Source organism: Nerophis ophidion, linkage group LG05 (assembly GCF_033978795.1).
Source record: "Nerophis ophidion isolate RoL-2023_Sa linkage group LG05, RoL_Noph_v1.0, whole genome shotgun sequence".
Classification (NCBI taxonomy): domain Eukaryota; kingdom Metazoa; phylum Chordata; class Actinopteri; order Syngnathiformes; family Syngnathidae; genus Nerophis; species Nerophis ophidion.
This window is the reverse complement of record NC_084615.1, coordinates 46172887-46188993: the sequence shown is the minus strand read 5'-3', so window position 1 is coordinate 46188993 and position 16107 is coordinate 46172887. Positions and strand designations below refer to the sequence as shown.

Below are 16107 nucleotides of genomic sequence, written 5' to 3'. Positions count from 1 at the left end.
ACTATATGTACATATTGCATCATTATGCCTCATTTGTAGCTATATTTGAGCTCATTTAGTTTCATTTTAAGTCCTTTTAATTCAATTGATATTTCCTGACACACTATCTGTATGTAATATGGCTTTTAATTTTTTGCGGCTCCAGACGGATTTGATTTTGTATTTTTGGTCCAATATGGCTCTTTCAACATTTTGGGTTGCCGACCCCTGCCTTAAACAAATGGACAAAGTGTTTCACTGAGTAGAATCACAGCTGGAAATTCGAAAATTCTCTTGCCGTTCAGCTGGCACAACTTGTTGACAAACATATTCAACCAGGCTCCCGTTCTTCCAGGCCTTTTCCAAAATTGTTGATCAACCGGCTATTTTGCCGATTGAGATGTGGTTGTATCCGAAGTAGCTGCAATCGCGCGTTTGCTTCTCTAAAGGTATTCATGTATGATTTCCACACGAGTCATCCAATGTCTGGATGGCTCGCCTCCATCTTTCTGACATCACTTCTGTGACATAACTTTCTCTCCGAACTCAGTTTGTAAACGATCCATGAGTCCATAAAAAGCCAAGAGCCGGAGTTTCAAGAAATAGATGGCACACTTATTCGTGTAAAAAAATGTCCGAGGTGGGAGCCCTTAAACGCTGGTTTAGTGTGGATGAAACGGGGCATAGGTTAAATAATTATTAATTTAAGGTTATCCAGCTTAGTGTAGACATAGCCGAAGAGCGCCTTATAAGTGGAATAGGACATTGGCTCCATTGTTGGTTGACTGTTACTAATGTTTATTTACAAGTTGGAGCGCATTAAAAAACAAACAAACAAAAAAAACATACTGTATGTGTGCTTGTCTTACTTCGGGATTGTGACTGATAGACCAAATTCCCCAAAAAGTGCAGTTCCCCCCTCGAGTTTCATGTAAATGTCAACTTTACAGATGCAATGTCTGCTCTGGTGTTGTAAAGTCTTGCTTTAAGACGTCAGAGTGAAGGCAATTAAGGCCACTTAGTGCTATCTTAAAAGATGTGGCCTTTATTTGTTCAAGAGAACAAGGAGTATGTGAGTAAATACTGGCCTTCAACAGCCGATGCGATCTTATCTTAGGACTTTATCATCATCTCCTTTGATTCGCCGGTGCTGAATCCCAGTGCGGGGGTGCTGGCTATCAAGCGGCACTTCATGCGAGGCTGCCGCTTAAAACAAAAGAGTCTCGGTAACAAGTCCCCCAGGGCTGCAGTCCAACAAAGTACTAATGCCATTTAGTCCAATGAACATTGTGTAGCATGCCATCGGTCCTGCAGGAAAGTGGAGGGGTATGAGGGCCGGTCACCCATTATTAATGATCAGAAGTGCTGGAGAAGAACACACAGAAAAATAATGTGGTTTGTGTGGACACACAAACTTGCATCACTGCTGAAACTAACATAAGAGCAACAATGATGATCAGACTACAAAGATCCCTCTCCCCACATTTACACTTTACTTTTTTTTTAATCTTAGCATTTGATGTGTTGGTCACCAATGAAATAAAGACAAATATGACAAACATTTATATAATTTACCCTTTCTTATTCTTTATAATGAACCATTTACTAACATTTTGCCATATACATACATAATAGGGACGGCGTGGCGCAGTGGAAGAGTGGTTGTGCGCAACCCGAGGGTCCCTGGTTCAATCCCCACCTAGTACCAACCTCGTCACGTCCGTTGTGTCCTGAGCAAGATACTTCACCCTTGCTCCTGATGGGTGCTGATAGCGCCTTGCATGGCAGCTCCCTCCATCAGTGTGTGAATGGGTAAATGTGGAAGTAGTGTCAAAGCGCTTTGAGTATCTTAAAGGTAGAAAAGCGCTATACAAGTACTACCCATTTATAATGGACCATGAAATATTAATTAACAAATTAGAGCGGTATGTGAAGTGAAGTGAATTCTATTTATATAGCACTTTCCTCTAGTGACTCAAAGCGCTTTACATAGTGAAACCCAATATGTAAGTTACATTTAAACCAGTGCGGGTGGCACTGGGAGCAGGTGGGTAAAGTGTCTTGCCCAAGGACACAACGACAGCGACTAGGATGGCGGAAGCGGGGATCGAACCTGGAACCCTCAAGTTGCTGACACGGCCGCTCTACCAACCGAGCTATACCGCGAACGAAAGAAACTGCTGTTCTAAATGTGTCCACTGGATGTCAATATAGCAGTTCTGTTAGGCAAGCAAACGGTACACAGTAAAAGGCTCCTCCTCTTCGACCCACGTGAAACTTAAAATCTGCTGTTTTTTTTGTTCTGCTTTGAACACATCGTCTTTTGGCACCCTTTTTGCCCCAAATTGTCACTGTTAAACACCAGAAAAGTGAACTTAACTCTTTTGAATAGGAGGTGTTTGATACTTAGAAGAGTTTATATGTTGTGTTTTTGTTCAATCCCAGAAAGACTGCGATTTAAAGTTTAATCCTGATTTTGTATATACACTAAGACAAAGTCTAAGCTCGTTGGGTTTTTGAAACCACACCAATTTCCTCAGAAATTTCAAGAAATATGTAGTGTTTTGTCCAGAGAATTATTTATGATTTGAACGTTTTCAGAATGTGCTTGTTCTATTTTTGGCCAAAGTAAAACAGAAAAAAACAACCTGAAGTTGCCTATATTTTTAAGTTCTCATGCCATGATTTTACTATTCCAGCCCACTTGGGAATAGATTTCCCTCCATGCGGCCCCTGAGCTAAAATTAGTTCGACACCCCTGCATTAGAGGGTTGGTCCTAAACTGGGTAAGAAAATTAACTGGGAGAACATACGTCAATGTAGGGCTAGGCAATTATGTGGTCGTGATTATTTCCATTCGATCACCATGATCAGCTGTTAGCATCTATTATTACCTCAATCAAACCTGGTGGATATTTATATTTATATTTACTGAGTAAAATATGTGATTTTAAATCAATAATGATAAAAAAATATATCAAAATCCAATTACAGGATGTTGTTTATTTAGTTTGCTCATTTTCCTCAACTGGTGCACTAACATCATGTGGTTTATTTTGTACATATGTAGCATCATCTACAAAGATACAAATACTTGCCATTTCGTCATCTAGTGGACACATTTAGAACAGCAGTTTCTTTCATTCAAAAATTTCCGAAAAATTTGATTAATTTATTGCAGGAAAATGTAGTGACTGACTGCTGCGGATCACCAGTAATCCTGCTGTAAAAGCAGGACGGCGTGGTGCGTGTTGGGAGAGTGGCCGTGCCAGCAACCTGAGGGCTCCTGGTTCGATCCCCAGCTTCTACCAACCTAGTGACAATCGTTGTGTCCTTGAGCAAGACACGTCACCCTTGCTCCTGATGGGTCCCGGTTAGCGCCTTGCATGGCAGCTCTCTCCATCAGTGTGTGAATGTGTGTGTGAATGGGTGAATTTGGAAATAGTGTCAAAGCGCTTTGAGTACCTTGACAGTAGAAAAGCGCAATGCGAGTACAACCCATTTACCATTATCATTTACTCGCAGGCAAGCACAGAATGCCTTTGTGACTAAACTGTAGGGTATTGGTCCCGACTGGGAGAATAAACAAACCAAATAATTTAATAAGAAAAAATAAATGTTTACATCTAAGTATTTTAAGAATCAGACTTTTTTTTTGTTTGCTCTAATTAAACTCCTCTGATACAACATGCATTGAAAAATACTCGGCAGACACCCATACACCCTGGACAAGTCGCCACCTCATCACAGGGCCAACACAGATAGACAGACAACATTCACACTCACATTCACACACTAGGGCCAATTTAGTGTTGCCAATCAACCTATCCCCAGGTGCATGTTTTTGGCGGCGGGAGGAAGCCGGAGTACCAAGAGGGAACCCACACAGTCACGGGGAGAACATGCAAACTCCACACAGAAAGAGAAGCCACAAATTGATTAACGTGGACCCCAACTTAAACAAGTTGAAAAACTTATTCAAGTGTTACCGTTTAGCAGTCAATTGTTTGGAATATGTACTGAACCGAGCAATCTACTAATAAAAGTATCAATGAATCAATCAATCAAATCACTGATGTAAGCAAGAAATCAAAATATAGAAAAAATAATTTTGAAATTTGAAAGTGTTGTTTAGTACGTTTGTAAATGTTAACTTGAAATACAAGTCTTATAGAATTCTGCAGTATACTTTGTTTACTGCAGAAGGTAGTTTGTGATGACAATCAAAATAAAACATCTCAGAGAAAAAAAAGTTGTATGATCCGTAGTGTCGGTTACCTGTACCGTTGCACCCTCAGTAAACATAATCATGGACATTAACAAAATTAGAGTTGTCATCTGTTAGCATATGTTACCTCGATCAAACATGGCGGACATTCTTATAATACTGTACTGTACCTATAATACTGTAGTAATAAACTGTAGGGATGCAACAAAACTCAATATAATCCTGCATGAGACAATGCACCTTTCATAAAAAATAAAAAGATTGTGAGATTAATTGAGATCAGATGATATGGAAAAAAATAATTCTGTGACCATTTGTTGGGCCATATCCCCCATGACAACATCAACAGCGCTAAACATATCTTGTTCAATCTCTAAATAAATGACATTTGTGAAGTTCCTGAGGATTTTAAGTATTTAAAACATATAACTGCAGTATTTTTGTTCCACTTTTTGTTGAAATCCTGTTTTTTTTAGCTTAAGGTTACAAGGAACTCTTATAATATTAAATAAAAAAATTAATAAGTTCCCAAGTTTATGTAATGTTATTGAAAAACATAACCCTCACAAAAAAACTTTTGACTTAACTTTCTAAAAAAGCTGCCACAAACTCGGAAATTTTAGGCCTCTACAATCACAAAAAATGTCCCTAAAATCCTAGAGGCACTGATGTGAGCTTTTAAAGTAATCGTTTCACTTGCTCAGTGGCCTTGTGGTTAGAGTGTCTGCCCTGAGACTGGAAGGTCGTGAGTTCAAACCCCGGCCGAGTCATACCTCCCTGCTTGGCACTCAGCATCAAGGGTTGGAATTAGGGTTTGAATCACCAAATGATTCCTGAGCGTTACAACCGCTGCTGCTCACTGCTCCCCTCACCTCCCAGAGGTTGAACGCAGGGATGGGTCAAATGCAGTATATAATTTCACCACACCTAGTGTGTGTGTGTGTGACTATCTTTGGGACTTTAAATTTTGCTAGTTTTTTTAAATGATTGTCGGAGCCTCAATTGCCTGATTTCGCCTGCAGCTTTTTCAAAAATGTGCAAAAGAGTTGTGGCTAGGATGTGATACCAATAGTGATTTAGGAGAACTGATTGAACACAAATGTACATTTTTGGCATTTTCTGAAATTAAAATTGTAAAAATGGCCATCGGGACCAGAGACGTTTACAAGGGTAGAGGCTGTCCATCATAGCTGTCACGTGCACATTCACAATAAAAAAAGCTTGTAGAGAACGAAATGATTTAAAAACAAATGCTATGACTGGTCCTATAATCCTGTTGAACCGGTGACTAAAATCATACGCTTGTTTTTGTTATACACCGTTATCCTTTTGCTGAGTGTATGTTGGTTTTAGTTAGGCGTGTCTTACATGGTCAAACCAGAAAGAGGGCAGGTTATAATACTTGCTGCTCGTTTGAATGCCAGCCCTCTTTAGGCAGCCGTCTATTGGGGACATAAGGCAGCTTGAATAAATGTATTTGTATTTAATTTGGTGCACTTTTATGTTCTCATATACTGAGCCGGTTTCATATTCCGTGTGTGTGGAGGCAACAGGATGTTTTAAAACGCACCCTGTTGGTTTTCATGTAAAAACATCCTGACTCGATTATAAGATGACTTAGACTGAGGAGAGAAAATTGTGTGTTATAGTTATGTCAAAGCGATAATAGTTTTGTCAAAGTAAAGCCGCTGCTCCTCCACACCGAGAGGAGCCAGATGAGGTGGTTCGGCCATCTGATCAGGTTGCTACCCGAACGGCACGTCCAACCGGTAGGAGTTCCGGAGAAGACCCAAGACACGTTGGGAAGACTATGTCTCCCGGCTGGCCTGGGAACGCCTCGGGATCCCCCGGGAAGAGTTGGATGAAGTGACTGGGGAGAGGAAAGTCTGGGCTTCCCTGCTTAGGCTGCTGCCCCCGCAACCCGACCTCGGATAAGTGGAAGAGGATGAATGGATGGATGGGCTTGAAAGTCAGGAATTAAACTGCCATTCATCTTCATGGTTAGGCCAAAGCTCTGTTAAGCAAGGGGTGTGAGCATCCTTCTCAGACCAAGATGCAAGTCTCCAAATTCATAAAAAAAAAACTTTGATGATTTTTGTTTTTCTTTTCTTCGCATGTTTGGTGAGGGAAAATGTGTCATGTCTGATCATGATTTTGTATGGCCATACTACCATGAGGATCCCCGATCTCGTTAGTTCTCGAAGCTTAGCAGTGTCTGTCCTGGTTAGTACTTGGATGGGAGACTGCCTAGGAATACCAGGTGCTGTATGACCTTTGGACTCTTTAAGTTCCTGTTTTTTTTCACTCCATTGTTTTGTTTCCATGGTTACCCATTGGTTTCACCCAGGCCCGGCCCTAATCAATCTGGTGCCCTAGGCAAGATTTTAGGTAGCGCCCCCTCACATCGGCAGTGAAGTGTATATACTCACAAGAAACCGAATAGCTTTGTCTTTGACCTTTTTTTATACTTAAAGAAAGCAAATTAACAATCATAATAATAATAATAATAATAATAATAATAATGGATTAGATTTATATCGCGCTTTTCTATTGTTAGATACTCAAAGCGCTCACAGAGAAGTTGGAACCCATCATTCATTCACACCTGGTGGTATAGTTAACAAGATTTAAAAAAAAAAGAATAAATAAATTAATACAAAAAATAAAAAAATAATATATGAAATACAATATTTTTTACATACATAAACACAAAATAAAACGTGTCAGCAAGTTGCAAAAAATAAATTAAAAATACAATATAAATAAGGCAATGCACAAAACAAGATATCAAACCAGTATGACTTTAACAACTATATTACAAAAAAAAGAGGATCCTACAGAGTTCCCTATTTGTGCTTTTTAATATTGTTGTAATGTTGTAACAAATAATATTTCTATTAAATAGGCTTTACTTTGCATTTTAATTAACGTGGGATTATTTTTTGTTTCTAGAAATAATAGTACCAACTTTCTTTTTTTTTTTTCTCCAACATTTGTGGCACTGGTGTGGCGCCCCCTGATGGACGGCGCCCTGTTGCTCATTTGGACACACGCACCTGTGTAATCATGCCACCGTTACTTAAGCGTGTCTTTTTCTATTGGTCGGCCTGGCGTCATTGTGACCTCTTCTTGCTCTGTGCTGACTTTATTCCTGCCTTACCATAGTTTCCTGCTTCATGCCATGCCAAGTAAGTTTTGTTAGATTTATGATCATAGTCTGTTTATGCCTTAGTTTTGTTCCTTAGCCCAAGATGTGCCTCCGCTGTGAGCGCTTTTTGTTTGTAACTTTTTGTAGTTAAAATTAAATCATGTTTTTACCAAAACGCCATGTCCCGAATAGTCCGTCTACCTTCCTGGGAGAACGACCCCGCAGTAAGCTGCAACCCCCCCCTTTGTGACAAAATGAAGCGTGAGCTGCTTCCTGCACTGGGGACGTCATGGATAACACACACACACACACACACACTCACATACACACACATCTTGGAAGTGTTTTTGGAGGCTGTGAATCTCCAAGCCAAGGCGTCCCGTCATCCATGCGGCGCTGTGGGCACTGATAGGACAATCAGCTCACTAACGGCCAATCATCAGACATTTTGTTGGCGGGCGGCGCCCCGACTCTTCAGAAGCTTGCCAGACATTCTCCCTTCAGTGAGCCTGATGCCGCTAGCTAGCTGTCCATAAAGAGTGTGTCTGTGACAGCCAATGGCACGCATGTTTTTGTTTGTTTGTGTGAATGTGTGTGTGTTTGTGGGGGGTTTGGAACGATCGACAGAACTGACACACGGACAATGTGGACTTTATCCGTCCTTGCAGATGTTCGATTAGCGCACGGGGATCCAAAGTGTGACCCGGGGGCCATTTGCGGCCCGCGGCTAATTTGTTAACGGCCCACGTCATTATTTTTTAAGAATACTATTACAAAACAAAAAAAACAGTGGAATAAAAGAGCAAACAGGTGAAATGTAACAAGAACAAGTTGCAATGTTGACTCTAATAATGTCAAGCTGCCATGTAATAACTTAGATTTGTATCGTGCTTTTCTAGACACTCAAAGCGCTCACAGAGAAGTGGGACTCAACATTCATTCACACCTGGTGGTGGTAAGCTACATCAGTAGCCACAGCTGCCCTGGGGTAGACTGACGGAAGCGTGGCTTCCAGTTTGCGCCTACGGCCCCTCCGACCACCACCAACCATTCAATCATCGTTCATTCACCAGTGTGAGCGGCACCGGGGGCAAAGGGTGAAGTGTCCTGCCCAAGGACACAATGGCAGCGATTTTTTGGATGTCCATAGGTGGGAAGCAAACCTGCAACCCTCAGGTTTCTGGCGGGCCGCTCTACCCACCACGCCATGTCAATGTAGTTTGTTTTGATTGTACAACTGCCATTGCTCAAAAAAGAATAAAAACATATAATCAATGGATAGATCTGCAGTTCATCTAAATATTTAAGCATTGAAAGTAATAGTAATATGTATTGATATTTGACTTATTTTTAGCACTTTTATGAGTGGCGGCCTTTTGGATCCTCGAGATCAAAAGTAATGGTGTTATGAATGAGATACCGTTTTAAAGCTCCAGTGACTTCACATGAAATATTTTATTTTTTAAAACATTTTGCTGGAATTATTGCATATTTTATGTTTTTGCCATAAAAAAACAGGGTTTTCTTTTCTTCTTTTTTTTAAAGGGGATAAAACATAAAAAAAAACAAAAAACTAATACTTTATGTCAACGGTGAAGTCTGAAGTTGATCTATATTTATTTAGGTCTAGAAAGTAAAACAAAAATTATATATGACTACTTTTTATTACATTAATGACTGGGAACCTTTCAGGTGCTCAGGACCAAAGTTAAGGGGAGCCCTAATGGTTTTGAAAATAAAGAATATCTAAATGGTCCCTGAATGCTTAGATTTTTCAGAGTGCGGCCCTTAGTGTTAAAAGTTTGGACATGCCTGGATTAGCGCGATGTAAGGGAAGGAGAGAGCCAGTCTGGCAAAGGTGGTCATGTGGGGACGGAAGAAGCCCACCAAGTGTGAAAAATCGCTCATACTTCCTGTATTGTTTTCCTCGTGTTAGGTCTTTTAGTTGTATTTATAAACATTAAAAGGCTATCGATGTGTTGGATTCCTCTTCGTTTGTTTGTAACTTTCTGAGCGCAAAACACCGCTAAACTTTGCTTGCGATGTATCCCAATGTTGCAACTAGCAGTGGGTATCCTTTACATCTTCACAAGTACTGGCACCCAATAGACACCTCTACTTAACAAATGGAGGACTTGCAATGGAATTATGTGACATTCAAGTTCAACAGTCAAGCAATTGAAATATTTAAATCATACAAATTAAATGATAACTAAGACATTCAAAAATAAAAACTCAATCCACAACAAATTGTCATTATTATTGCAGCAATACAGAACATAGATAACGTGCAAAAAAACAGCTTGAGTTTATGCCAATAACTCCAGCCTCACTCACTGAAATTGACATTGGTGCATAATAAGGAAGTGCTGTGTTGAAATTAAATACTGACAGCTTCTTTTTTTCTGCTCAGGTAGTTACCTGAGCAGAAGTACTTTATTGATTCTGTAGGAATCAATAAAGTACTATCCATCTACCGTTTACTTTTGAATTGGTGTGGCTTCTTTACGAACGGCGGGGGAAGGAGACAACACAATGGCAGAGATCAGTTCAATAGGTTTATCGAAACTGATGCTGATGGGGTGTTGGGGTGTGTATGCTACTAAATGTGAATGGTGCAAGACGATGTGTAGAATTTAACAATGTAAATGTTGTAAGTGGGTGTTGGAGGAATCCTTCGTCAGACCAAAGGGTCGAGGCGAGAAGGCAGTCCGTGGGCAAGCAAGAGGTCGGGGCAAGTACGCGGAAGGAAGCCTGAGGCGGGATGCTTACTACGAAGAGTGATCAATGTTCCGGCACTAGATCTTCGGGTCCGCTGGTCTTTATGCTGTCTGCCCTCAGAATCAGGTGCGCTGATTGATGATTGCCGGTACCCTTGCAGGTGCGTGGCCGCGATGCGGGAAGAGCGAGCAGGGGGGTGTCCTGGCGTGCTTCTAGAGGAGGTGCTGGCTGTGCTTTCAGCAGATGACATGCGGGAATGTGCATGCGCCGTGACAGGCTTTTTTCCTATTTATGAGTTTTTAAATGAACATTTTCTGACATGTTGTTTATGTTACAGACATACAGTATCTCCAGCTTTTCTTCTTTTGTATCGTTCAATAGTCACTAACTAGTGAACCGTAGTTCGAATCTAAACTCAGAGGACGCCCTTTACGGACCAGCCACCTAGTTATTTTATTTTAAGGGAAAAATTTACTTTTTTGAAATCATCCATAATTTAACTTATGTGAGAGAAGAACACACTTATATTTTTCTTTTCTGTGCATTCTAAACAGTGACAAGATGTTAGTATGAGGCAGTTAACAATGCAGGTATTGGGGATACATCTATTCCGTCTAAAAAGTGCCCTAACATAACATCCAAAGACTACAAAAAAGTTTCATTTTATATGCTGTGATCTGAATGTTCATTGTTGTAAGAGCTCACACAGAGAAACTACTTTCCTGGTGTCGTGACACATTGCCTTACTCACAGTTCTCCTCCGACCACCAGCGACTAGCTAGCTACTAGTTTGCCTGAGCTACTAATAACGTTTGTTGCAACTTTCCATACAATAAAGAAGAAGCTTGGCTAAGTTATAAACAATGCATCTGAACTTTACAGTAGAAGGTTGTGGCACTAAGCCAAGAACTTGGTCAACTTTAAAATTCCACTACATACTATATGGCTCTCAACTTGGTCCTCAACAAATGAAATGCAGCATAAAACCAAACAAAATTGCTATGATGCCTTTTTAATCTGAGGAGTGAGGACTGCTCTGAATTTAGCAGCTCAAGGAAAGCGCAGATGTTGAAAGATACAATCAATCAATCAATCAATGTTTATTTATATAGCCCTAAATCACAAGTGCCTCAAAGGGCTGCACAAACCACAACGACATCCTCGGTAGGGCCCACATAAGGGCAAGGAAAAACTCACCCCAGTGGGATGTCGAACCTGACTATGAGAAACCTTGGAGAGGACCACATATGTGGGCAACCCCCGGCCCCCCTAGGGGACTGAAAGCAATGGATGTCGAGCAGATCTAACCCTATATTGTGAAAGTCCAATCCATAGTGGATCTAACGTAACCGTGAGAATCAAGTCCAAAGTGGATCCAATATAGTAGCGAGAGTCCCATCCAAAGTGGAGCCAGCAAGAAACCATCCCAAGCGGAGGCGGATCAGCAGCGCAGAGTTGTCCCCAACCGATACATAGGCGAGCGGTCCATCTTGGGTCCCGATTTTGGACAGCCAGTACTTCAGCCATGGCCACCGGACCGGACCCCTCCACAAGGGAGGGGGGACATAGGAGAAAAAGAAAAGAAACAGCAGATCAACTGGTCTAAAAAGGGGGTCTATTTAAAGGTTAGAGTATACAAATAAGTTTTAAGATGAGATTTAAATGCTTCTACTAAGGTAGCATCTCGAACTGTTACTGGGAGGACATTTCCAGATTACCGGAGCCCGAACAGAAAACGCTCTATTGCCCGCAGACTTTTTTTGGGCACTGGGAATCACTAATAAGTCAGAGTCAAACCATCCCATCTGTCAGCATCCTGGACAAAGTAGACATTGTAAGTCACTGTTTTATGTTTTTATTTAAAAACGTTAAGCAATAGTGCTAAATATTCAAGCTGCAAGGCTCTCATCAAGTCCGCCTGCTGTTAGTGGTAACAAACATAGAAAGTGCTCTGTATGTTGTTGCTGGCAGAAATATCGTTCATTGCCATGCGCTCTGTGAAATCAATACGCCCAGGAAAGACGTTACGGTAATGCTTAAAATTAGCAAATTATTGTAAATATTATATCATGAATGTGCCTGTTACTATACAAAACATTGTTTGAGGTTTCTGTGTTTTTTTTATAGGCGAAACAGTTTAATCCGAATTGCCTGCATTCTTAGCTGCCCCCTACTAGCAGTTTTCCACTCTTTAAAATACACAAAAAAGGAAAGACATTGGCGTTCTTCTCTTACAATAAAAAGTGCATTTCAACTTTATTTCATTATAGTTTTGGCCGAATGATTCCATTTTAACCGGCACAGCCTTTATATTTATAGACTTGTGCGTGTGCATTGTATTGGGTAGTGATTGATAGGATCAGGAAATACACTGACTAATTGCTTGCAATTCAAACCATCCCACATGGTCCTATTCATCCAATCAAATCTCTGCATTCTATGCGGTAAACACGGTGGCTGTAAATGCAGAGACAGGTGAGAGAGAAGGAAAGTGAGTGACACAGAAGAATGAGTGATATTCACGGAAATGCCAGCGAAACAAGTGAGGCTTTCCCAGAGGGTAGACAGAGACGAGTGAGTGTTGGAAAGGAAAAAATGAGTGTTACGTTCTCACTTGATACATCTTCCTTCTCTCGCCCAGACCACCAGTAGTGATGGAGGGGTGGAGAAAAAGGAGAACTGCGAGATGAACCGAATGATAAATACACAGTGGGGTGGGAGCTATTGAAATATTAGTTGAAAATATCTGGTTTACAGTTTTAAAACTGCACAATATCATACTGAGAGCTGTTTCTAATATTTAGACTTTGTCTGAAATTGCTACAGCAAATATGGTTAGGTGGAGACTGTAAAATAATATTTCACACAAAAAAAAAAAAGGGAAAAGTGTACATATAAATGGAAAAAAAACACCCATTAAAAATAAAATATAACAATTAGGGCTGTCAAACGGTTAGAATAGAATCAGGATTATTTGCATTTTGTTATGAATCGCACATAAATAGAAAAATCATTTTTAAATTTTTTAATGCTGCTAACATGGGACTCGACAATTTGTTTGCTTTATGTAAGTGTTTGTATGTTAAACATTATAGTTTTATAAATGGCTCAACAGAAAATGGACACAAACACTGCTTTAAACACGTTAATTAGCATGAATAAATAAGTGCCTTGAAGTAATTTTTTTGTTAACTCGTTAACATTAAATCTGACAGGCTTGATAACAGTAAAAAAAGCAAATGAATTTTTTTTTTAGATATATTCCAATTAATTAATATATATATATATATATGTATATGTATATATATATATATATATATGTACATATATATATATATGTATATATATATATATATATATATATATATATATATATATATATTTATCTATGAAAAACATAGCTAATGATCATGTAAAAATAAAAACATATTTAGTAAGGGTGTAAAAATTTACACAAACCGTTAACCAATTTTAGCTTTAGAGATACGAATAAATCATTTGGCCAGCCTCTGAATCGATGTATATCTAGTACAGTTGGAAAGTTGATCGTGGATCTACAATGACATATGGCCACTTCAATCTTGTGAGATTTCTGTGATGACCATTCTTGAGCAACATGTCAGGCAGCACCGAAAGAGTTTATAAAACAATTAAATCTAAAATGTGGTTAACGTTATTTAGCCTAACCCCGTTTCAGCCACACTAAACCAGCGTTTAAGGTCGGATACATTTTTACAAGGATAAGCACGCCGTGTATTTCTTGAATCTCCGGCACTAAGCTTTGTATGGACTCAATTGATCGTTTACAGACTGAGTTCGGAGAAGAAGTGACGCCAGAAAGACCACACCCACACAGCACGTGACGTCAGAAAGAACGCGCCCCAGCCAGCTTCATAACAAAGCGGTATTGGAACTCGGAGCTAACCACTGGAAATATGAAGGCGAGTCATCCAGAAATGCCTGTCTTTCTCCTTCCGTCTGTACAGACGCTTGTGGAAATCCCACATGAATACCTTAAGAGAGAGCGATTGCAGCTATTTGCGATACAGCACTTCTCAGACGGCAAGAGAACTTTACAATGTCCATGTCAGCTGTTATTCTACTTGGCGAAAAACTTTATCCATTACTCGAAGGAGAGACAACGAGAATGCGAGCTCCCGTGGTAGTGATAAAAAAGGTACCGTGTGCTTTGTATTACCTGGCCGTCGAGGGAAGACTAACTACGGAAGACAACGATTGGACTGGCAAAACAGACGGTATCAGTTATTGTCCGACATGTATGTCGAGGACTACACGTCTAGATTCAGAGTATATAAAGTCACCAAAAACGAATGGACAATGAAGGTGAAGGCAAAAGAGTGAGGAGAGTCCTGACCAGATATTTAGATCCCTAGTTGATTGATGTAAAATGTTCTTTATCACATCGTTTATGTGGCTAATAAAGATTGGATTAATTTTAAGATGGCTCAGGTGTGATTCACTACAGTAGGGCCCCACAGCACACTGGATTCCAGTTAATTGAAATATCACATAACTGGATATTGTTCGGATGAGTTAAAATTTAAGAAGTTGCACCAAAAGCAACACTGGACGTGCGCATTTACTTTAGGTTACGTTGCACCGGCAGACGAAGGGTGGCGGGGGTGTTAAACGGTGGCATTGTTAAGGTTAGGTTAGGTGTGATTTACCCCGGATAACCTTATCTGGCTTAGTGTGAACGCCACACTTACCAGTGTAAAAAATTGTCAGAGCAGGGGCACCTTGTACGCTGATTTAGTGTGGCTGAAACGGGGCTTAGGTTAAATAATTATTCGTTTAAGGCAGGGGTGTCAAACTCATTTTAGATCGGGGGCGACATGAAGAAAAATTCCTGCACGATAACTTGAAAATAAAAAAACCTTCAGATTGTTTTCTGTGTTTAAAAATAGGAGAAGCATATTCTGAAAATGTACAATTAATAATGTTTTTTTACACTTCCATGTTGCGGTTAATAGTATTCTATCTTTAATTGTCGTTATTTTTATTTTCTGAATGAATGATGTGATAATATTTATCAGTCAACTCAATGGTGTTCATTTTCAATCTATCAAGAAAAAAAAATATGAAAATCAAATTACAGTATGCCATGTATGTAGTTTGATCATTTTCCTCGATTGATGTACGAACATCATGTGGTTTATTTTGTACATATGTACCGTCATCCAGAGATACAAAGAATTGCTATTGCAACATCAAGTAGACACATTTAGAAAAGCTGTTTCTTTCATTCAAAAATTTCAGGTTAATTTGTATACTTAGCAAACTCATCCCGCGGGCCGTACGTTTGACACCCCAAGTTAAAGGAGTTAAACGACTTAGTGTAGACATGGCCTTACAATGACACTGATTTGAAAGACTTCCAGCCCCAACATAGCTGTTGTGGTCTCAAAAAAGTTGAGAATCCATAAAAATCTCTATTTAATAACAAAAAATCACAAAAATAAGTCAATTGCATCAACATATTAGCTCTAGGAAAATTTGGTCGAAAATATGTCCTCCACGTGAGGAAATACAAAAAAACAGGATTATAACAGGTTTAGGGCAAAAAACAGGGTAAGTGAGCTCAGACAAGATTCTACCGCTGATATCGGGCAAACTGGCACCGGCTGAGAGGAGATCCAGGCTTTACGTCAGGTGGTTGATTAGCAACAGGTGGGCTTGGATGACTGGCAGCACACCTGGGACTAATGACAGGGTAGGAGACTTACAGACACAAGAAGGGAGGGAAGTAGGAAAAACAAGAGGAAGAAAAGCAGGAGAACTTCCCTCATGACATTAGCCACAACTCTGCAAGGTAATCACATCAACTACTCATACCGTAAAGATTGTTTTTTTTATCCACCAGATCGTTGTAACTATGACAAACTGTCACATTTGGTTCAGCTGCCACTGTTCACACATGAGAAATCAGCTTGGAATGATTACAAATAAGAAGCAACACCACACAAAAGTTTGTAACAATTCACCCTCAAAAGTTGCAAGCCAACGCCAC

The 16107-nt window shown here is 39.9% G+C and overlaps 1 protein-coding gene across 6 annotated transcripts in view; it reads left to right on the top strand.

The window, feature by feature from the left end:
- Positions 1-16107, top strand: part of LOC133553186 (MAM domain-containing glycosylphosphatidylinositol anchor protein 2-like) — a 557311-nt gene that overhangs the window by 144896 nt on the left and 396308 nt on the right. The window contains exon 1 of one of the 6 annotated variants that reach the window (XM_061901110.1): positions 15794-15909. The exons of the other annotated variants lie outside the window; for them this stretch is intronic. Within the exon in view, the coding sequence (XP_061757094.1) occupies positions 15885-15909 (25 nt within the window). The 5' untranslated portion in view covers positions 15794-15884. Of the gene's footprint in view, positions 1-15793; positions 15910-16107 lie in introns of those variants that run through there. 6 annotated transcript variants of the gene reach the window in all.